The sequence below is a fragment of the Vulpes vulpes genome, chromosome 16 (genome assembly GCF_048418805.1).
Source record: "Vulpes vulpes isolate BD-2025 chromosome 16, VulVul3, whole genome shotgun sequence".
NCBI classification, from domain to species: domain Eukaryota; kingdom Metazoa; phylum Chordata; class Mammalia; order Carnivora; family Canidae; genus Vulpes; species Vulpes vulpes.
Window position 1 is genome coordinate 55,976,100 of NC_132795.1, and position 23,162 is coordinate 55,999,261.

Here is a 23,162-nt window from a genome sequence, read left to right on the forward strand (position 1 = left end):
CAAAGGTTTCAGTGGATCCGCTCACTTAATCCCCATATTGCTCAAGGGAAATGCTATGACTCCCATTTTAAAGATGAAGAAACTGGGGTACCTGGGTGGCTCAGTGGTTGAGTGTCTGCTTTTGGCTCAAAGCATGATCCTGGGGTCCTGGGATCGAGTCCCACATCAGGCTCCGCACAGGGAGCCTGCTTCTCCCTCTGCCCGTGTCTCTGACTCTCTCTCTCTCTCTGTGTCTCTCACGAATAAATAAATACAGCCTTAAAAAAAATTGGACTCTGCAATGAGCTCCTGCCTAAAGCTTTGTCTGAAATCCCTCCTTCTGAACTATGCATTCTTCCCATTTTAGGGGCTCAGAGAGGTTGGGACTTACTTTAGAGCTCCCATTCAGAAAAAACAGGATTCTGTCCTGTTGGCTCCCTTGTGGCCGTGGACTTGGGAGGGGACTCAGCATCAGAGGAAATGTGATGGGGGTCGCAGCTACAAAGAGTAAACTCAGAGTCAGGAAACCTGGGTCTGGCCCAGCTCTGTGGTAAATCCATCGTGTGCCCTTGGGTAAGTCACTGTCCACTCTGGTTTCCTTCTCCTCGGGTTCTCCCCAATACCGACCCATGCTGCCTCTTTGCCCTGGGGGCTTGGATATGGGGAGATGTGACCCAACTTCGGGCAGGGGCCATCTGGGGCTTTCTCAGACACCATGTCTATCTCTGCACAAAGGGCAAATATAGAGGGAGGAGGACAGAGCCTCCTCTGGAGCCTCAGGAAGCCTGCAGGCAGAAGTGTCCCTTGAGCAGAAAGGATCAACCCCCTGGGTCCCCCCACCCCACTCCCTGGTAGCTCCAGACGCTGGCCTCCAAGTGTGGGATCCCAGAGAGGCTGTACTCAGCCCCTCTCCCGAACATCCTGTCCTGGCCAGGACAAGCCTCCTCAGTGCACTACAGCCTCCTACTGGTTCAGACCCATCTCTGTCTCAAGAGGAGACACACTATTGACCTGGGTGGGCCTTTGGGTGGCACTCCAGACATATCACAGCAAGATGCATCTTAAATAGCCCAGAAGCCAGAAGCGAGGCCCCCAGCATTACGGAGTGGAGGACAGCTTGCTAGGGGCACTCTGGTCATAGGAATGGAAGGGCTCTGGGGGTCCTGTCCTGCTCAGAAGGCAGGGATGGGATCCCCAAGACCCTCAGGCTCCACGGAACTACCTTTGCTGGGCATGCTGGAACCACCAGCTCCTCAGGAAAACCAGACAGCCCCCAGTTAGAAAGATTAGGCACTTGGCCATTTTATTTCCTCATTAGTGAAACAGAAGGAAGGGAGTGCCTCACCTCAGCAGGTGGGAGGCTGCCTTCCCCTGCGCCCACCACGACCTTCTCTCCGGCCTCTGTCGGGAGCCCACAAGTCAACAGAATTCCTGGGCTCTGGGATGTCCCCTTGTGTGCCACCTGACTTACAGGAAGAAACACACACTTGGTCAAAGCAGAGTCAGAACTGACTCTGGCACAGCTCCTTGCGTCCTGCCCAGCCTCAGTGGGTCTTCCCCCGGCCCTCGGAGATGACTTCCTCCGGCTGGGCGCGCATGTACCACTCCACCCAGGAGCCGTCGTAGATGGGCACATCGGGCTTGCCGCAGAGGTAAGCTCCCAGTGCCACATGGCAGGCTGTGACGCCGGAGCCACACGTGGCCACCAGTGGCTGGGACAAGTCCACCTTCTTGTCCTGGAACAGACGGTGGATCTCCTCGGGGCTCTTCTCCAGACCCTCGCTGGTCAGGAAGTCTGTGAAGGGGATGTTCACAGTGCCGGGGATGTGGCCAGGTTCGATGCCTACAGCAGGAGGGCAGGAAGGAACAAGTACAATGGTGTATGAATGGTCCCCGCTGTATGACAGCCTCCCCGACAGCCACGGCACTAAAGCCTCTCTATATGCGTCATCCCACATAGTCCATACAGCCAGGCGACACAGGCGCTACTTACGGGCATTCCCATATTACAGACGGGCATGTTGAGGTTTGGTACTGTGCAAGGTCCCACATCTAGTAAATTGCTGGCTGGAATTGGGACCTAAGATTCAGACCCCATCAAGTCTTGCCCTGCCCCTGGCTTCCTGATCACCCATGTGCCCTGAGGGTAACAAAGATAAACAAGCCCTCTGCCTGGCTAGGACTCCTTGCACTTGCAGTAAAGGAATTGATCTGGCAGGGTGGACAGGCATAAGTGAGCCATTACATGTATGAAAGGTGTTACAAAGGCCCTACGGGGTGCCATGGGACACATTATAAAAGATATTAACAGTAATAATAATAGTTGATTATTAGTGAGTGCTTACTTTGTGCCAGGCACTATTCTGAGCCCCTCTGTGTATCTTCTCCTTTAATTCTCCCCCAAACTCTATGGGACAGAAATGATAATCCTCCCCTTTACCTAGATGAGGAAACTGAGGCACACAGACTAAGTTGCCCAAGTCAGAGAGGCCCCAGAGCTGGTGCTACTAACCGCCAGGCCATGGGGGCAGGGAAGCTTCTCTGAGAAGGCACTGAGGGTGAGAAGGGGTCTGCAGGCAGAGGGGTCTGGGCGTTGGGGGCTGAAAGCACCACAGACTGGAGAAAGGTGGGGCAGGGCAGGGGGGAATCAGAGGAGGCAGGAAATCACATGGTGTTTATAGGGGTAAAGGTCACTGGGCAAAAGCACAGACACGGGGGTACCTGAGGCCCAAAGGGGAACCGCCTGGATTAAGGCGTTGGGCTTTGACCTGACTGCAAGGGGAAATCAGACTCCCATTTTCAAAAGATTGTTTCGATCATAGCACAAAGCACCTGGGCAAGCCTAGAGAGCTGGTCACCTCCCCTCCCCCAAACCTAATCATTTTGCCTTCACCACCTCCTAGGAGGCAGGTGTCACTAATATTCCCATGTTCACGCCAAGGACTGAGATTTTACAACAGGATAAACCTTCACAGCCTATGACTCAAAAATCTCCACCATTCAGACTCAAGGGTGGGGTTCTAGACTGGTGGCTTCTGCCCTGGTTTCCTCCTGCAGAGGGGTGACCCTCCTCCAGGGAACTGCTGACCCGCATGGGTAGCTGCTGCCAGGACTTAGCATGTAGACAGCACTCCAGTCCCTGGTGAGATTGGAGTGCATCCTGCAGCCTCGCGTAGGTGCAGAAACGGCTCGCTGGGAGACGTCACAGAGACCAACCCGGAGCAAGGACGAAGAGCAAGCTCTCAACCCAGGTTGGCCACTGTCACTGCAGGGCTGTCCCTGTGCCATGAACCCCCATCAAGTAAAGCATGCTTCCCCCTACCCTGCCCCACCCATGTGGCCCCTCTTCAAGGGGTCACTTGTGCAGGTCTCAGGCTGTGTGGCGGGAACAATGAGGTGATGTTTGCCACGGATCTAGATCCAGCCTTTATATGCAGTGGCTCAGGCCACCTCCACAAGCCTGTGAGGTGTGTACCACGGTGGCCCATTTACAGATGAGTAAGCAGGACTGCGGTAGCATTAAGCACCTCCATGAAGAGCCACAACCACAGAAGTACTCCTTAATTATGTCATGTCCTGTTTCTTAGTGCGCCTTGTGTGTGCAAACACTGAGCTGAGCATTGTATACATTTGTTCTCATTTTGACATCTGACCCTCACTGCTTCCTGTAAGCTCTGTGTTTCTGCTCTTAATTTCACACAGTGCAAAAGCTGCAGTTCAGAGATTAGATTAGCTGACCTGCCAAGTAGCTCACTGCCCTCTGTTGCTCCCCCTCCCCCAAGGGCTGAGCTACAGCACCTCACAGGCTCAAGGTGGCATCCTTATTAGGCTGAGCCACATAAAACTGTCACCTATGTAGCATCAAACATGTTTGGCCATCAGTAATTTCCTATGGTTTGACCTAATGTCAATATTGTTCTGCACGGTTCCATGCGGCAGGGTCCTTCTCAATTCCCCAGATCTCTCTAGGACATTGACTCTGTGCCAGCTGTTGGGTCAGTCTTTGGGATGCACCGGAGGCGTGGATAACCCTTGTCCTCGGGCCGTCCGAAACACTGTTAGGATAGGACAGCTCAAGCTGCTCTGTAAGCACAGAATAGAAGCCCCAACCCTGATTCAGGGGAATGGGGGGATGCCATTCAGGGCCAGACTCCCAGAGGAAATGGCAAGTACCTTACCTCCTCCCCAAAGAAGGCACTAAAAGAAAAGGCTGGGTAATTACTGGTTGCTCACTGCAGCTAAATTTACTGACTCAAATCCCGGCTGGGCTGCCTCCTGACTCGGAACAAGGTAGCTACCCTGAGACTCCATTTCCTCCTCTGCCCTATGACAGCATCCACGTCTTGGGATCATACACAGGCTCGCACCAATGTGGCCACTGACCCACCTGTTTGTGGGAACCCCTGGCCACCTCATACATGGCTTTCCTGTAGTCTCCTTGCCTCCAGCTCATAGGCAGAGGCCTCTGCCCCAACCCCAGCCAGCAACCATCTCAAGTTTCTCTGCAACTTGGGGCAGCAATCTCCCCCCTCTCTCTAGTGGCCCCACTATCCTGCCCTCTGCAAGTCTTGGTCCCTCTAAGGGCCTTTCCACGGACTCCCCTCTCCCAGACTCCTCCTCCTCCTCCTGTTTGTCTCCATCACCAGCAGGTGTACACCTGACCAAGCTCCATCCTTTTGGGTTTTTCCTAAATTGGCCTGCCACCCTGCCTATTCCTCAGAGACCCCCTTACATCCATAGAATCCAGGTGGGGCTGTTTGGCTTCTCACCCTAATACAGGACACTCAATGAGTTTGGGGTGGTCACGGCCCCAAGCACCAGTGGGCGGTGGCGCAAGTATCAGTGTCCTCTCTTTAGGAATAAAGCCAGTGAAGCTCAGAGAGCGAGGCGACTAGAATCCAAATCTCAGGATGTCCTTTAAGGGCAAGGACGAGGCAGGGCTCGGGGGCGCACGTGCACCCGCGCCCCAGCGGACCGCCCGCCCCCGCGCGCGCGTTCGTTACCGTCTCGGGGCTCGGGCTCGGTGCCCCGGAACCGGCCGGCGGCGCGGGCGTCCACCACCTGGAAGCGCCGGGATTCCAGGTTCTCCTTGAGGTCCTCGTAGGTCTTGACGAAGGCGGGGTCGAGCGCGGCGCGGAAGTCGGCGGCGGGCGCGGGGCGGCTTTTGCCCGAGCTCAGCGGGAGGCCCAGGCGCAGCCAGTGGCGGAGGCCGCCGTCCAGCAGCGACACGGAGCGGTGGCCGAAGGCGCGGAACATCCACCAGACGCGCGGCGCGGCGTACAGGCCCTGGTCGCTGGCGTCGTAGACCACCACGTGGGTGGCGGCGCCCACGCCCAGGCGGCCCGCGTACTCCGCGAAGTGCGCGGCGCTGGGCAGCATGTGGTCGTAGGGCGACGTGCGGTCGCTGCACTGGTCGATGTCGAAGAAGGCGGCGCCGGGGATGTGGCGCTCCTCGAACTCGCGGCGCGCGTCGCGGCCCAGCTTCGGCAGGTACCAGGAGGCGTCGAGCAGCTGCAGGGGCTGCCCCGCGCGCGGAGCCCGCAGCGCCTCGGCCACCCACTGCGCCGACACGAGCGCGCGGAAGAGCTGCTGTGGGGCCATGGTGGCGGCGGCGTCCCTGGGGCTGCAGGCCTGGGCGACAGGGAGGGTGTCAGGAGGGAATCCTGCAAGAGGCCGGCGCAGGGGTTGGGAAACGCCTGCACCGCTGGGGCTGGCCTGGCCCCCAGGGCGGTGGAGCCCGGGGAGGGCAGAGTCCAGGGAGCACAGAAAAGCGGCGGCGGTGAACCCAGGGGCACACTTCCGTCGTCGCCAGAGCCTCTCCTCCCGCCCCGCTCCAGGACCTATACACACTGGGGAGCAGCGGCATGACCGGCCAGGGGGGGGGGGGGGGCAGGGGAGGGGGGCTTTCACCCGCTGCTGGCTGGGGGGGGCAGGTGGGGGGCAGTCGGGACAGAGCACAAGCACCGCAGGCAAGTAGGGGCCAAGCTTGAGGCCCTCCCCAAGATGCAGCTCTGCTTCACTTGCCACCAACCAGGGTCCCTGGTGGAATTCATTCACTCATTCATTCATCCAGCGTTTATATAAGCGGCCTCATGGGAACAGTGGCTGGGATATGCCGACTCCTTGCAGTGCATCATTTAATCTCACAATACTTCAGAACACTGCAGGACACGGAGTAGGCTCTCAATTTTCTGTTGGACCAGGAGCCTCAAGAAGGTTGGTAATATTCTCACCGTTTCACACAGGGTGACAGTGAGGATCATATAAGTGTACTGAGTTGGCCAAGGGCAGCAGCTAAAGCCCTGCTGCCAGGCTTCACCCCGGGCATTCTGACACCAGAATCCAGACGCTCGAGGGCAAGCACTGTGCACGCTCTGGAGATCTGGCAAGGTCAGATTCTAACCTCTGAGCCTGAACTTCTCTCTCTGAACCTTCATGCAGCAGCTGCAACACTGACAGTGCCTCATGCCCTCTCTCCTCCGCTCCTCTGTGGGCCAGCAGCTGAGAGTACACCAGCCCAGGATGTGCCAGGTCACAACCTTCCCGGGCTGGGATGCTCTGAACGTGTTGAGCCCCTGTACAAACAGCTCCTAGTCCACTGGGTGCCTTTGCAAAGGTTAGAGAAAGGTGCCCCTTCGGCCAGGGCACGTGACCCGATGGGTGAGTGAGTGTGAGCTGCAGGTCTGCACGCCCTTACCCCTTTAGCAGTGCACAACCTTACCATCCATACCAGGCAATCCTGCCATGGGGAAGGGGTGGGTAGAGAACAGGCGCTTTGTGGGCCAGGCCATATGCTAAGCACCGCAGCCTTTAATTGTGGGCATAGAAGGATGCCTATCTGCTGCATGAGGCAACTAGAGATGGGAGTGCCTTGCCCTTGCTCACACAGCTAGTCAGGAGCAGCCTCGGGACCTGAAGCCAGAGTTCAGCTCCTGAGGCTGGACTTCTTCCCCAGCCCCGGGTCAGTGATGACCAGGGCCTAATGAGTTCGCAGTGTGACACCTTGTGCCCCAGGCCTCCCAGACTCATCACAGTCTGCCTTTTAGGAAGTCACTCTACCCACATGGCCAGGCACTGTGCTGGACACCCAGAAACTCTTGATTTTACCAGGCCCTGGGGGTAAAGATGTCACAGGCCAGCTCAAACAACAGCATAATTTAGGAAAGTCTGGAGTACTGTGTGAGCACAGAGGGGCCACTACCTCAGCCCAGGGTGGGAGAAGAGGTGGGAAGTCTTCCTGGAGGAAGAGGAGGGGCAAACTGATTTGACCTTTACAGAGGCCCAGGAACCTGCAGCTTGACCTTTAGGATAAGGAGGCTACCAAGGGGACTTTGGCTAAGGGGTGATCCCGATATCTGTGGGTTATGCCACAGCTTGATAATATTGGGGAATGCTGTGAGCCCCTTCTTGAGGAATCCATCCATGAGCCACGGTGGCTTCGCCACCCCCACCCCCCCACTATTCTTGGGGCTCCTTGTTTTTTTTTTTTTTTTTTCCGAGGATTCACTTACAGTAGAAAGAACTCCGAATTTTGAGTCAGAGCCCCAGTCTCAAGTCAGTGTGAATCATTCTGTTCCTTAACTAGCTGTGTGAGGGCTGGCATGGTGGGCTCCCTGGCCATTTTCACTTCTTATGGAGCGTCCAACCTTCAGCTCTTACGGTGGAAATTAACGAATGTCAAGGGGCCACCATAATGCACTGCATATGGCTGGTTTTAATAATCACTAAAAATGGCCTAATAAAAATCCCACTATTTCTGAAAAGTTACTCTCACCTTTGAACAACAGCAACATATCTAGAATCTTAGAATTTCAGGATTGGGTAGGACTTCAGGTCTGAGATCATCCTGCCCTGATGCCCCCCTTGATTGGCAGTTTTCACAAAGGACTGATGCAGGCAAAGAAGGGTCTGGGGGAGCAGGCTGTGTGTCACTGAAGGGCACAGACCCAGTCCTCGTGTGCTTGCCAGGCCTGGATCATGCAGGGCCCCATGCTCTGGGAGTGAAGGACTCTAGGTCACACAGGACAGCCCCAAGCCCATCTCAGGAGTGTACACAACTACACTAGGGGAAGTGTGAGGCCCAGGCTGTCATCTGGGGTGGGCCCTGGGAGAACAGGGCTCCAGTCACACTGGGCAATCCTCAAGAACTTGCCCCCCACCTTCTTCCTCCTGAGAACCCCTCTGCACCTCAGAGCAAAAACACAAAGTTCAGATGATTCTCCAGGGAAATGCTCATCAGAGTATGAATTTTTCAACTTCCTGTGAGAATATAATTATTCCAGAATGAGAAGAAACTTTAAAAGGGGGATGAGAAAAGCATAACAGACATATGGAACAGACATATGCAAAAAGCTGAGTAAGAGGAGGGGTGGCCCACCAGCTTGCAAGAACCAGTTGCTCCATTTTCAGGAACGACGGTTCAGTGGTGGTGAAACACAGCCATTGTTAAGAAAATAAATTATATAAATTTACAATTAATTAGGTTAATTAAAAACAAAGGCAATTTTTTTTTTTTTCAAAAATCATGAGGCTTTGGCGGTGAGCCAGGTAAACAGAGGCAGCAGGCAGGCCACGCAGGCCACCTGGGCTTCAGATCTGAGATTAACCACTGAGGGGCCTCAACCCCACTTCGAGCTTCTGGGGTAAACTCGGGTAACTCGCTAGGCCTGTCTCTCTAGTCTTAAAATAAGTTCCTGGGCCTGCTCCGCAGAGTTGTTGTGGGAAGTCGGTAAAACCCGCGGAGCAAAGCGCTCACCGCGCAGGCCTTGGCCACTGCTAGTTTCATTTCACTCCAGCAAGTTCTGTGCCAGTTTCTTCTCTTGGAGCCTCTAGGTCACTCGGCCTGGCCTCCCTGGCCCCTCCGTGGGGCTTTATTAGTCCTCCCTCCCTCTCACTCTCTCGGGTGGCACCAGGTGGCCCCACCCCACCCCCACCCCCAGCTCCCCACCCGCGGCTCAGGCGGAGGCCACGGTGCAGGCCGCCCCCAGCGGCTGCGGACAGCCGTCCTTAGGGGCAAGCAAGGGGCCGCCTTCCTCCCGGGCTGAAGCCCCCTGCTCCGCTCAGGCCCCGCGGGGGGCCCCGCGCCCGCGCCCGCGCCCCGGGCTCCACCTCCCCCTCGAGAAAGGCAAGCGCGATGCCGCAGCAGTTACCCGGCTCTCGGGCTCCGGGCTTCCGGGATCGGTCATGGCCCCTGCGCCGGGCGCCCCCTCCCCGCGCCCGCAGCCGTCCCCGCCTCCCGCCACCAACCTGAGGCCGGCCAGAGGGAGGAGACTCCGGCACAGCCCACCGCCGCGGCCACTTGGAGGCGCCGCCGCCCGCGCCTTCCACTGCCCGGGCCAGGGGGACCCCCGCGCCCGCGCCCCGCCCCGCGCCGCCCCCGCGCCGCCCGCGCCCGCCGGGGGGTCCTCGGGGTCCTCGGGGGCGGCGCGCGGGGGCTGCGGCGGGGGCGGGCGCGCGGGGGGTGCGGCGGGGGCGGGGGCGCGGCGGGGCGGCGCGGCGGACCCCCCTGCGGCGGCGGCGCGATGGTGCGGGCCGGCCGGGGAGGTGTGGGCTGGGGTTGGACCCGCCAACTTCTCCCGCGGTCAGGGGCGAGCGCCAGGGCGGCGGCGAGGGCGAGTGAGTGCGGCCGGGTGGGGCGGCGGCCAGGCGCCCGGGCGCTCGGGATTGGCCGCCGGTGTGGCCCCGGCGACCCCGGGGAGGGTCCCCGCCGGCGACAGCGGGGCGGGGGAGCGGGGGCGGGGGCCGGGTAACCTCGGGCGGAGCAGGGGCAGAGGGCACCGAGCCGGGGCCGGGGCCGGGGCGGGGGCCGGGGCCGGGCGCGGGCGTTCAGGAGGCGGGGGGAGCCCGCGCAGGCTGCGGAGACTGGCGGCGGGCGGGCTCGCCGGAGGCGCGGGCGGGGGCGTGTGCTGGCCCCAGCGACCCCTCCCCCGGCGCCCACTCCCCGGCCCTCCCGGCCGGGGGGCTCTGAGCCCCACGGGCCCTCTCCCCGCCCCTCCTGGGCATCCCAGCGCCGCTGCCTCCTGGCACGATCCCGAGGACGCGCACCGCCGCTCCCCGGGCCGGACGCCCTCCCCGCCGGCTCCCCCTTCTGGGGCCCTCGGAGGCTCCGGCCCCGCCCCCCGCGCGGGGGGCCCCAAGGAGGGGCGGAGCCGCCTTTCCTCGGGGACCGGGCAAACCCTTCCCACCGCCTGCCCGGGCGGCGCCGCGGGTTGCCGGGCCGCCGCCAACACGCCACCCTCGGGGACAGCGGTGGGAGAACGAGCTCCTCCCAGGTCCCGCCCCGCTGCACACACACAGACCTCATGCCGCTCTCTCTCCTGGTTTCCACCCGCGCCAGGTGATGCGCAGAGCTGAAACCATGGTTCATCAGGTGCTCTACCGGGCGCTGGTCTCCACCAAGTGGCTGGCGGAGTCGGTTCGGGCTGGCAAGCTGGGGCCCGGCCTGCGGGTGCTGGACGCGTCCTGGTACTCGCCGGGCACCCGCCAGGCCCGCAAGGAGTACCTGGAGCGGCATGTGCCCGGCGCCTCCTTCTTTGACATAGAGGAGTGCCGGAACACGGCGTCGCCCTACGAGATGATGCTGCCCAGCGAGGCCCACTTCGCCGACTACGTGGGCCGCCTGGGCATCGGCAACCAGACGCACGTGGTGGTGTATGACGGTGACAACCTGGGCTGCTTCTATGCGCCGCGGGTCTGGTGGATGTTCCGTGTGTTTGGCCACCGCACCGTGTCGGTGCTCAATGGCGGCTTCCGGAACTGGCTGAAGGAGGGCCACCCGGTGACATCTGAGCCCTCGCGCCCAGAGCCGGCCGTCTTCAAAGCCACCCTGGACCGCTCCCTGCTCAAGACCTACGAGCAGGTGCTGGAGAACCTCGAGTCTAAGAGGTTCCAGCTGGTGGATTCACGGTCCCAAGGACGGTACCTGGGCACTGAGCCAGAGCCAGATGCAGTAGGTAGGTGTCCTGGTGGGTGGGTGGCCCCTGGGGAGTAATGCCCGGTGGAATGATGGACCCTAAGGATGTCCGGGGCCCTGGCCAGGTGTTGTCCTCAGTCTCCCCTTAGGTAGGGCCCCCAGGTCTGCATCTGTGAAATGAGAGAACAGAGCCAAATCTAAAAGCTCTTCTGGCTCCGTGGCCTGAGGACCTGCTTATGTGTTCCCATAGCCACGCGCTAACAAGCAACCTAGCATCCGCCCGGCGGTGGCCTCAGAGAGGTGCCCGGTGACATCTCCACCCACATCCATGCCCAGGCACTACTCCCTTACATGCACAAAAGTGTGTCTACGAGCCAGCACACGCATCTCTGTACCAATGCTCTCAGGGATACCTAACTTCCCAGCGCCTCTCTAGTTCCCTAGAAACCCATATAGACATCAACAACGCCCTGCCCGCAGCACCCCCTCACTCCTTCCAGCTCTCCGGGGCCCCCTGACCTTTCCAAACAGCTGCAGCCTATTTACAGAGCTTATAAAAGTAACTGCCATTTCATGCTAAGCACTTTGACTCTGCGTTATCTCATTCAAGAAGGCTTAACATCCCCATTTTAGAGAGAAGGAAACACAGATGTGCGGACATTAAGTTACTTGCTCAGTGAAGTGGCAGGGTCGACATTGAAACTAGTTTTAAACCAGTACTCTAAACCAGGCATCCGCCGGGCATCCACAGGGAGGTGGCTCTTCAGTCCTCTCCTGTGGACAAAGGGGAGGCCGGGAGGGTTCCAGATCACTGGAGGTGGGGGGAGCCTCAGGGGAGGAAGTGCTGAGTTCTAGAACCTCCGAACAGGGAACCATAGATGTCTCACCATCAACCCTGGCCCGGTTTCCTCCAGCCCCTGCCTGGGCACTTCTGGTGGCCGGGATCTCACTGCTTTAGGGGCCTCTCTCTGGTGGCCTCTCTCAGAGTGGCCGGCACCTCTTGGCTCTGGGCTCTGTCCTCGGTCAGGGTCTGCAGAATCTAAGTCCTGTGCAACGTTTTTCCTAACTTGCTGAAAAATTGCTCCTCCTTTCTGTGCCTCTGAGGGAGAGGAAAGTTTTCTGTGAAAACTGTTTTGGACACTCTTAGAGCTGGAGGTCCTGAAAGGTCATCTCATCAGACAGAGGGGAGCCGGAGGCACACAGAGGAAGGGGCAGGTCAAGGCCCTAGGGCTAGCTAGTGGCAGAGCCATGGCTTTTTGCAGGCCCTGTGTTTTTCCTGCCCACCTTGTTCTCTGAAAATCTGGAGTCGAAGATGCAGAGACTTCTGGCACGGACCTCCTGCAGCCCCCTCCTGGCCTTGGTCCAAGATACCTTCTCTCCTTGGGACTTACCACTGCCACTGAGGTGGGGGGGAAATGATAGAATTGTTTCTCTACCTGCCTCACAGCTTGCCCTGAGCGAGCTGCAAATAAGTGAAGAGATGTCAGATCCAGTAAGGTTAGAGATGTCAGAGCCGATTTCCTCACTCCTGGTTTCGGATGAGGGCACCGAGGCTCAGCGAGGGGGTCCCTCCCCATCACCCTGCTCCCTACTTCCTCCCACCTCTTCTGGGATCCCCCAGGGGGGAGCATGGATCCTCCTTCCTGCAAGATGAGCCCCTCCATTGTGGTGGGACTTCCATCCCAATTTCTTGGCCTCTCTGGGTTCTCTTATTATAAAATGAGAAGAGGGGATACCAGCCTTGGCCACCTGGCTCTGCACTTATTTAAATGCTGGAAGGGGATTTTGAGAAAGGTAAGGAGCTGTGCAGAGGCCAGGGCCAACTAGAAAGCCTGCATGTGGCACTTCCTTCCCTAGAAGGCTTTGCTGGCCTCCCAAACCGCATACTTTGGGGGCACAGAGGTATATCAGGCTCCCTGACTTTGCAGCCCCCACCTTGGGGTGGGGTCAGGAAGGAAGCCCGTGGGCTCAGCGGTCCAGATGTAACATCCAGGGTAGTGTGGATGGCAGGCTGTGGAAAGAGTGTCCTGGAGGAGGAGCTGGGACCAGGGCCCTAGACACCCGACAGCTGCTTCCTACTGACACTAGGCAAGCAACCTCTCTGGCCCCAGCTCTGTGCTCCCCAGCTCTATGCCTCCTGGCACCTTTGTTCCTGTTTGTAAGGGGCTGAGAGTCAGGCAGACCTGAGCTGGCACCCTGTCCTCTGCCGCCTGTTGTGAGCCCTTCACCTCGAGAACACGCTCACCTTCTAGAGCGCTGGGGGAAGAAGCCAGCGAAGGAGTTGGAGCCAGCCAGCTCTTGACAAACCTCATTTTCTTTTCCTCCCGTGAGGGTGAAAAGGGAGGAGATCGACCCCCCTTGTGGGCATTTTTATCTGCACAATGATTTATGCATGTTCTCTCCTTGACACCTACAGCCACCCCGCGTGGGGTGGAAGATGGCAGTTCCCACTCTGCAGTTGGGAAAAGGGAGGAGAGGGTTCTCTAAGGAGGCAGAGTGGCCAAGATTTGACCCCAGTCGGCAGGCCTCAAAGTGGGGCTGTTTCCCAAGGCCACTGCTGTGTAAGCAAACACAGGGACTTGGGGGGAAAGGTCATAGCTTCACAGTGTAGTGTTGCTTCATGGGATCCTGTGGCCCCTTTTCCTGTCTCCCCCCACCTCCACCCCCAGGGTGCAGAAGAGTGCTGAGCTGCCTCCCAGTGGCCAGGATTGGGAGCTGCCCACCGTGGCAGCCTGCACCGGACTGCGTTGTGTTTTTAGGAGGAAAGCAAGAAAGAGCCAAACGGGTTTTCCTGGCCCCCAAAACCCACACAGTGATACCCACACAGTGGGTATCAGTGGCCTGGAAGACATTACCTCACACCCTTGACTAGTTCACAGTCTCAGGAGCTGGGAGCTTCCTGGGGTCCTCTGAAACCAGCCCCCAGATGCAGAGGGCAGGGAAGGACCCAAGAAAGCAGGCCACCCCAGACTGGTTGGCGGCAGGTTGAATAAGCAAAGGAACTTACTCACAAGGCTTGTCTTGGGTGGCCGACCACAAGATGAGATTTCGACACCCACCTGTCAGATCTTAAAAGTTTATACAGAGGTCTTAACTGGGTTGAATCACATAGACACTGCCCAGCTGGTCTTGGCACCACATCACTATCTCAAGGCCATGTCCTTAGGGCAGCCTCTGGGAGTGGGGAAGGCAAGCGGAATGCACATTCCAAGGACAGGGGAGGGGAAGAGGAGCCTCTAGTTGTCCCGGTCCAGTTCATGGGTCAACTGGTGGTTATGTCCTCTCCATGGCCTCCCCCAACTTTCTACCCCTCATATCAGCTCCCAGAACTTCACATCCTGCCTCTTCTGTGTTGTGCCCTGAGTGATCAGCAAGGGGTTTTGTGAGCATGGTGGGGACTCCTTTGGTGGCTATTTGGCTACATTGGAGGCAGATGAGGCACATCCAAGAGAAAGTACAGAATAAGACAAAGATTGCCCAAGTCAGGGTAATATTTTCCATCAGGAGCCCCGTGATCTGAACCATTGATTTATTGAGTCCCCTAGGCTAGGGGTCAGATCATTCAGGGCATTCACTCGTATTCTCATGTGATTTAGTGAAGATGACACAATAGACTCCTGAGATATGAACACACAACATTCAGGGTAAGGGCACAGGTGCCTCCTTGCAAGGCAGCAATATATCTAAGGCCACCCTGTTTTAGAGGACAGCTTTTCTCATTGACGATATTTCAGTGTTCAGCAAGGACAGGTTTTGTTGGCTATCATTCAAGGCTTGCTGGGTGAGTTTAGTAAGGGCCTCTGTGTGTGTGAGAACTTCCCTCAGGCCAATGGAGGGGAAAAACAGGTAAATGATTGTACCAGGGGAAGCAGAACATACACACCTGGCCTTGAGGAGAGGGAGGTTGTCTGCGCTGTCAGGAGTGAGTGAGGAAATGGATGGGGGACAGGATGTGCCAGCCCAGGACCCCCACCTCTTCCCCTCTCCCAGTGGCATTCATTCTGTTCCAGGTATGCATTTTAACAAGTCTGCCTTACAGCAGGACCATGAGATCCCAGCAGAGATTGAACAGTTCCCCCTCACCCAAGGATGTGAAGCAACTCCCCCATCCTGGTGGGACATCTCAGAAAATTCCAGTAGATGACACCTTGCCCAGGTGTGATGGCCTTAGTGTTCTCAGCAGTATAGCACGATGATCCGCAGCTAGCAGGGCTGTGGTTATCTCCCTCCACTTTCATACCTTTACGGTGTTGAGTGTCTCAGCAAGGGTCCCCAGTCTGGCATATGGGGAGACAAGCCCTACGGGTTGATCATTCAAATGTGTATGACAGCCTAGGACAGTGCTTCCGTGCACCCAGCCAAGGTGGTTTTCCCTGTGAGTCTTTTAATCTGCTGCTTTAATATTCATTTTTCTTTATTTTTTTTTTTTATCAACCCTACTGCTTATGGGTTATAGGGGAAATGGGACCTCCAGTCTATGTCATGCCCTTTGGCCCAGTTTTGCAGTATGACCCCCAATCGCTATCTAGTCAATGAGGGTATCTAAACACGGTATTGCATTTCTCTAATACCTTCATGGTGGCAGCCTGGTTTGCATAGTGACAAGGGAAGGCTGGATTAGGCCAAACACAGTGTCCACACAAACCAGGCATATGGAAACCCCTCACTAAGGGGGAGGAGGGGCAATATAACCAGTTTGCCAATCTGTCATCAGTTGGGAATTCTGATGAATGGCCCCAGGCTCCGTTGCCAGTTGCCTTGGTTGTCATGTACAACACAAAGGACATGCTGTTACGGCATTAACCAAGCCACTCTATTTCAGAGGCAAGTCAGCATCCTTGACAATAGGGGGACCCCCCCCAGGCACAATGGTGGCTGCTCTTCCCATGCATCCACTCTGCTATATCCACTGAAGAGCCAATTGCTAGGGATTGTACTCACACAAGTGCATTGGCCTTCTGAATGCTCAAGGGTGTCAAGATGCCCCATGAGCTGGGATATGGAAAAGTGAGGACTGCCTCAGGGTCTTGGAGGCAAGCCCAAATAGTCCATCATATATCCTGACCCCATAAGGGCCCATTCATGGTCATCCACCCCTCAGCTTCCCCCATTGCCCAAGCAATAGGGTTGATCCAATTAAAAGCAGGGCTCAAGAGTGACTACCAGCCAGACCTGTCTGAGTTGAGCCCACTGGCTGCTGCGGTTCATTCCTCCCTGAGCATCTCTATCTGGAGGGGGCTGTGGACACTGCTGGGAGCTGGTGCTCCATGGAGGTAGTGTCTGACTACCACAGTGCCTGACCCATATCTTCTGGAGTCCCAGACTCTTTTACTCAAATGAGAGCACTGCTTGGGAGATGCCCAGAGATGCAACATTTCATTAGTATTTTTTACCCTCTCAAAGGCAGCTTGCTATTCTGATCCCCAGTCACCGCTTCTTCACCAGGCAGCATAAGGAACAGTGGCACTGTGCCATGGGAAATAAAAGTGCTCAGAAACTCTGAAATCCCTACAAAGGCTTGCATCTCTTTCACCACCTTTGGGGTCAGATGGACTTGTATCTTACCAGTCGCAATATCTGGGAACACATCTCACCCGACCAAACAATTCCCAAAAACTTTATTATAGTGCCTGGGCCTTGAATTTTCTGTACATTTACCACCATTCTTGCCTTACAGATGTTCCAGCAAAGCCTGCAGCATGTTTTGCAGCAGATAAAAGTTTTCACGTTAGCATTATAGCATCAATGTAATGGGCACATTTTACTGATGTGAAGGAGAGAAGGGGCAGTTCTTGGGCTACCATCCCATGTAATTAATTCTTACTCAGGTCAGTGGTATGATCTTAGTTAGCAGAAACCTCTATTCATCCCTCTTGCCCATGAATCTCCCTAAAGATGAAACATTTTTTTGCAAGAAATGCTTTGCAAGGGATCCCTGGGTGGCTCAGTGGTTTAGCGCCTGCCTTTGGCCCAGGGTGCGATCCTGGAGACCCGGGATTGAGTCCCGCATTGGGCTCCCTGCATGGAGCCTGCTTCTCCTTCTGCCTATGTCTCTGCCTCTCTCTCTCTCTCTGTGCGTCTCATGAATAAATAAATAAAATCTTAAAAAAAAAAAAAAAGAAATGCTTTGCAAAACATCACAGTAAAAACAATAACTCCCATGAGAATTCATTCTAATGTAATCGACAAGGGAATGAGGTTATTTTTTTGATTTTTTTTTTTAATTTTAAAAAAGATTTTTTTTTTATTCATGAGAGACACACAGGAAGAGGCAGAGACACAGGCAGAGGGAGAAGCTCCAGGACTCAATCCCGGGAATCCAGGGGTTCACGACCTGAGCTGAAGTCAGATGCTTAACCACTGTGATGCCACCCAGGTGCCTCTGTGATAAGTATTTTAAAGTAAAAACCAAGATTATGATTGGTAACATTATACTAGGACATAATCAGATGTTTAGGAATTTTATACCTTCTGGAACACTTCTATTGATAACTTCAATATAAATAGTTCCTAAGGAAAAATTAGCATCACTTCCTACTTGACGATGCTCCCCATGTAATTTAACATATGAAATGCCTGGCTAGTTTAATATTTCCCTCTTATAAGGAGAAAAACCAAATCTTTTGAGCTGGTCCAGGAAAATCCCAAAGTTAGTTCAAAGTCAGTAAAGCTTCATTTAGAATTTGATTTGGCAAAAACATTAAAAGGTTTTAAAATAGGTGTTTGCAAAGGAGTATGGATCATCATGAAACAATATTCAGTTATCCATTTAGCCAAAGTGACAATTTAAGGCTTCAGAGACAAATAGAGAAATTGCACAGATGTAAAAACAAACAAGGAGCTCTTTTAATAGAGAAGACTCCATTTTCTTAACTAATCAAAGACCTGGTAAAGACTGCATGAAGCACAGGATTTTATTTTGATAAAACACAGAACCCTTGTTTTCTAGGTAGGTTACCTAAAAGGCAAAGAAAAGCCTTTCACAGTCCCATCAAGAACAGACCAATCATCTGAGAAAACTTTATCTGTTATAGCAGATGAGAGAAATTTAAATTTCAGTTTTATGAAAGTTCACTTTGATATAGCTTATATTTAAGCTAATTGAAGAACTCATGTACAGATCAATTTTGGCAATACCTTCAGGAGGTAGAAAAACATGCATATTGAACATATATCCATAGATATATATAAACATACAGACAGAAACCTCATAACTTAGCCCTTGGTGAGTAATTTTAGGGAGTCTGTGGACTAGGTTTGGGGCAAGGGAACTTCTTTTTTTTTTTTTTTTAAGATTTATTTATTTATTCATGAGAGACACAGAGAGGTGAGACACAGGCAGAGGGAGAAGCAGGCTCCACGCAGGGATCCCAATGTGGGACTTGATCCAGGGACTCCAGGATCATGCCCTGGGCTGAAGGCAGGCGCTAAACCACCAAGCCACCCAGGGATCCCTGGGCAGGGAACTTCTAGAACAGTGTGTATCCGCCCCCACCCCTAGATTTTTTTCCCACTGTCTCTGTGGGTACTATCTTGGTTATCTCATGGGGTGTTTACATCTCAAAGAGATAAGATTTGCAACTTTGGATTTAGTTTTCCCCTAGGTTTGGGGATTATTGCTATTTAAAATTTTCCTTTGCATTAGGGGTGGGAAGGTGTGGGGGCAACTCCCGGGTTTCCTCCTCAACCACAACATCCTCCTCTTCCTTCTGGTCACTTGCCTGGGGATCCACCTCTCAGCACTCTAATCAGCCTTTGTCACAAACTCCGGAGTCTTCATCCTAACTTGACTTTGAGCCTCTAGCTGGGGCATCAGTGTCCAGCTGAACTACCTACAGTGGCAGCCAGTACACTGTGACAACCGCTCATATTTCATGTCTCTGGCACGATGCTCTGGGTATAGTTCCTCAAACAAGCTCAGTAAAGCAGTCAGAGTTTTCGGGGCGTCCCTGGACTCACTCAGAGGTCCACAGGCACCTAACGCATGGGCCACCCCTCCCCACTTAGAGGTCACTGGCCGACATAAGATTTCCTGGACCGATGCCACTTTCCAATTCTTCAGTCCCCTGGCTGGCCTGCCAACTTTTAGTTCACAGCCTCCTCTGGAGCCTCCCCAGGGTCATCTGAAACCAGCCCCAGATGCTGAGCTGGGGAGAGACTAAAGAAAGAGCAGGCCGCCCCAGATGGGTAGGTGGCAGGTTTAATAAGCAAGGAAACCTCCTTTTGAGACTTGTCCTGTCCAGCCCCAAGAGGAGGAGATTTTCATGTCCACCTGCCAGATCTTAAAAGTTTATATGGAGGCCTTTATTGGCTCAAGTCGCATACACACTGTCCAGCTGGTCTCAGCACCACATCACTATCTCAAGGCCATGTTCTTGGTGCAGGCTCTGGGAGCAGGGAAGGCAAGCCGAATGCACATTCCAAGGACAGGGACCCAGAGTCCAGAGCATGGGTCACATCCTCCCCATGACCTCCCCCAAGGACTGGCATCTTGTTGGCCAAAGTTGCAGCACAAAGTCCCAGGCCTCTGAGCAGTTGAGAAACATGAGGGGGTCATCTCATCCATTCCCCTGCCTCAGTTTCCTTCTCCAGGAAGGCTCAGGGTAGTCAAAGGACACATCTCTTAGGGTCAGACAGACCTGACTTCACTTCACACACCCGTGTGTCCCGAGGCAAGTTTCCTCACCTCTTGGAGCCCAGGCTTCCCATCAGAGGATTTGTAAGGATTCTGGAAGATAAACCTCTTGAGCTAACCCACTGTCTGGTGCCTGGTGCTGAGGTCTGAGCATGGTGGCCTGCCTGCCGGGGGTGGGGAGGAAAGCCAGGAGCCTCCAGGGGAAGTTGGACTTGGGAGCAAAGCAGCAGGAGCCCCTGCTTCTGGGCCCACATGCTTTTGCTTCAGTTGGCTCTTCTCCAAGGTTCTCCAGGCTGGGTTCATCCTGGGCCTTGTCACGCACAGGCGGTCAGTGCCTGCTCATTGAAATTCCTCAGACAGGCCCTGGGTCCTCGCTGGCAGATGTGAAAGGAGGACCCCCCTCCCCCCCACCTCCTGAGGTTGACCCAGTTTGGGAAGCCAGAGTCACAGAAACCCCCCCCCCCCCCCCCCCCCCGACTCCTTTACTCAGAAGAGGTGCCTTTTATGCAACTGGAAGAAAGCACTGAAGCTGTTTCCATCGTGGATGGGAGGAAAGAAACAAAACAGCATTCAGAGTTTAACAAACGCTTGCACTTCTAAGTGCACTTAAATTCAGCCCACTGCCTGGATGCCGAGAGATTTTTAAGTTGGGTGTCTTGGCAAAGGGCGCCCTTGAAGCCAATGGATCTGTTGTTCCTCATTGGTAGGGTCAGCACACATCGAGTCTCAGATTAAAATGTCCGGACAAAAAGATAAAAATTACAACAGGAAGAACTCACTGTAATTTGTAAGTCAGGACAGCAATCAAAGGAACTCTTGACGCATGCCAGTGAATTTTGGAAGGCTCTTTGGCTCCAGGGCACAGGGAATGGGATGTTGCTGGCACGATTGTGCACCTACTATGTACCCAGGGTCTCTAGGGGCTCACAAGGCTGTGAGGTAGTTGGGGTTATCTCCCTATTTCACAGATGGGGAGGCTGAGGCTCAGGGATGCAGGCCTCCTGGCTGCACCCTGCCCCCTGCACCCTGTGTGCCTCCGTCGGGTCCTTTCCCTCCCACTGCTGCCCACCCTGGTCCTGCCCTGTCCATGGTCCAGGTTTAAGGGTGTGGTGGGGAATTTTGGAGGAAGGGGGGGCCCAAAGAGATGCCTGAATCTGCCTTGGGTCCCACTCCCAGCATCCAAAGGCTGCCAGGGTGTGGGGTGCTTGAAGAAGAGAGGAGCGACCTTTGGTGTGCTGAGGGCAGGACCAAGGCCTTGGCCCAGACCCCTTTGCTGACTGTTCTGAAACTAGATGTGGCAGGGGGGCCTCATTGGGAGGGGAGACCTGTCCGGAATGGACCTCGGAGCCAGCTCAGACCCCCACTCCCTTCTATCCAAGCCTCTCAGCATTTCTAGGAAGGGTCTGCAGGGACCACCTCGCTCCCATACCCCCCTCTCCAGGGTAGGTGGTAAAGGGCGGGAGCATTGGCATCTGCGGGTGCGTGGGCCAGGTGCAGTAGCTGGTGCTTTGCTCCTCACAGCAGCCTGGGCCCGTCAATACTTTCAGTCCCATTTCACCCCCTGGAGAAACTGAGGCTCAGAGAAGTGACATCACTTGCTTAAAGTCACCCTTTTGGCAAGTGGCAGAGCTGGGATACTTATGTCTAGCTCTTTCTATGACTCTGCTTAACAGGAAAATCAGGGGATTTTCCTTTGCCTCTCTGTGTGGCTGTAGGTGAGCCATTTCATGCTGCCCTGCCTCAGTGTATACATCTGTAAACTGGGTGACGTTATAGTTCATGAATCTTATGCTATCTGCTTAGCATCTTTCTTTTTTTTTTTTTTTAAAGATTTTATTTATTCATGAGAGACATGGAGGGAGGGGCAGAGACACAGGCAGAGGGAGAAGCAGACTCCATACAGGGAGCCCAACACGGAACTCGATTCTGGGTCTCCAGGATCAGGCCCTGGGCTGAAGGCAGTGCTAAACCGCTGAGCCACCCAGGCTGCCCTGCATCTGTCTTTCTTGCTAGACTGTAATCTCCCTGAGCCTGGGCCATGTCCACCGCTGTGTTCTTACCATTCGGCACGTAACAGCCACTTCTCCACAGCCCTGTGAGATAGGTCTGTGCCACGGAGCCCATTTTACAGGTGGGAAAACTGATCCAGAGAAGTGAAGCATTTGCCCGAGGTAAATGTTAGTAAAGAGCTCAGTAAATAGCAGAGCTGGGACTCACCCCTGTCCTCTCAAGCAGGTCTGACTTCGGGCATCCTTACTCAGAGGCAGGCTTTGGGGAAGGGGGCGCCCTTTGTCTTATGTCTCCAGCATTGAAGGTAGGTTGGGCCAGGAGTAATTTGAGCTCTGAGAAGGCCAAGGGTGTTACTTTTGTTTCTGAAGCTCCCTGTCCTTATAGCCAAAGCTTCTTTGGCTATCTTCCCCCCCACTACCCCCCAACCCCCATGCCGTCCTAACCCTGTCCTCTGCTGCACCCAGGACTGGACTCCGGCCACATCCGAGGCTCAGTCAACATGCCGTTCATGGACTTCTTGACCGAGGACGGCTTCGAGAAGAGCCTGGAGGAGCTGCGTGCTATGTTCGAGGCCAAGAAGGTGAACTTAGCGCAGCCCCTCATCGCCACGTGCCGGAAGGGGGTCACCGCCTGCCACGTCGCCCTTGCCGCCTACCTCTGCGGCAAGCCCGACGTGGCCGTCTACGATGGCTCCTGGTTCGAGTGGTTCCACCGGGCACCCCCGGAGACCCGTGTGTCCCAGTGGAAGCGCGAGAAGGCCTGAGCAGGGTCCTTGTCGCCGGCTGGCAGCTCCCATCTGTTTAGTGACCGCAGCCTGACATGCAGCGCGTACCTCTTTAGCCAAGGAGACTGACCAGGTTTTAAAATTGCTGTGTAAAGCCCTCCTTTCCCCCCAGACACTGGAATAAACTGCCTTTTCTGAATAGCTGTGTTTGTCTGCCTCTCCCTGGGTTCCTCCCTTGCCCCATGTGCTCATTTCTTTCAGGCTCCTTAGAACACACCAAGGCAAGAAATTTCCAGAGCAGTCCCTCACTGGGGAGCCCACACTCAGGCTGCCGCTCTATTATTTCGTTTTGGAAGCCATGTATTGTCCCATGTCAGGTGGGGTATACTGGGGCCTACCTGGATGGGGTACCAAGGAGCTGGAGAGAAGTGAAACCAAGGCTAGCCGATGCCAACCGCTCCTGCTCTAGGCCCAGCCCTCTGGGTGCGGGGGATAAGGTAGGGGCCACCCGGCCTTCCAAAGGGGTGTCACACAACTCAGGCCTTGATGCCTCTCAGAAGAGGCGATGCTCAGAGGTGGGCCTGAGGAAGGGGGCCTCTACCTGCGGTGTCCTTCCTGGCTCAGAATAAGACCCTCCTAGGAAGCACATGAAAAGGGGCTGGAGAAGCAGCCTCAGGCCCGGGAGAAGGTTCCAGAGCCCTGGCAATGTGAAGCTACAGTAGAAGACTGGGCCCATGTGGCTGGGTTTTGAGTTTCCTAGAAACAGGCTTTCTGAGCCTTCCTTTGGGGCCCTGTGCTGGGGGTCCCATAGCTGGTGAACCAAATTAAGAATCATTAGGTTAGGGACACCTGGGTGGCTCAGCAGTTGAGCATCTGCCTTCAGCTCAGGTCATGATCCCAGG

General features: G+C 55.3%; 2 protein-coding genes across 4 annotated transcripts; one reads left to right on the forward strand and one right to left on the reverse strand.

Annotated features, from left to right (window-relative positions):
- Positions 1 to 1,256: 1,256 nt before the first annotated feature.
- On the reverse strand, positions 1,257 to 9,356 carry MPST (mercaptopyruvate sulfurtransferase). 3 transcript variants are annotated; one of them, XM_072742183.1, is made up of 3 exons: positions 9,226 to 9,356; positions 4,983 to 5,610; positions 1,257 to 1,822 (listed from the first exon to the last, which is right to left on the reverse strand). In XM_072742183.1, the coding sequence occupies exons 2-3, from the start codon at positions 5,578 to 5,580 to the stop codon at positions 1,524 to 1,526; spliced, it is 897 nt and encodes a 298-aa protein (XP_072598284.1). In that variant the 5' UTR covers positions 5,581 to 5,610; positions 9,226 to 9,356; the 3' UTR covers positions 1,257 to 1,523. The 3 variants fall into 3 exon arrangements, with proteins under 3 accessions (XP_072598284.1, XP_072598282.1, XP_072598283.1); XM_072742181.1 differs by having other exon boundaries at positions 4,983 to 5,642; positions 9,226 to 9,280; XM_072742182.1 differs by having other exon boundaries at positions 9,129 to 9,240.
- Positions 9,357 to 9,475: 119 nt separating this feature from the next.
- Positions 9,476 to 22,459, forward strand: TST (thiosulfate sulfurtransferase). Its single transcript, XM_072742184.1, has 3 exons — positions 9,476 to 9,594; positions 10,316 to 10,931; positions 22,001 to 22,459. Exons 2-3 carry the CDS (start codon positions 10,319 to 10,321, stop codon positions 22,297 to 22,299), a joined length of 912 nt encoding a protein of 303 aa, XP_072598285.1. The 5' UTR covers positions 9,476 to 9,594; positions 10,316 to 10,318; the 3' UTR covers positions 22,300 to 22,459.
- Positions 22,460 to 23,162: the final 703 nt, after the last annotated feature.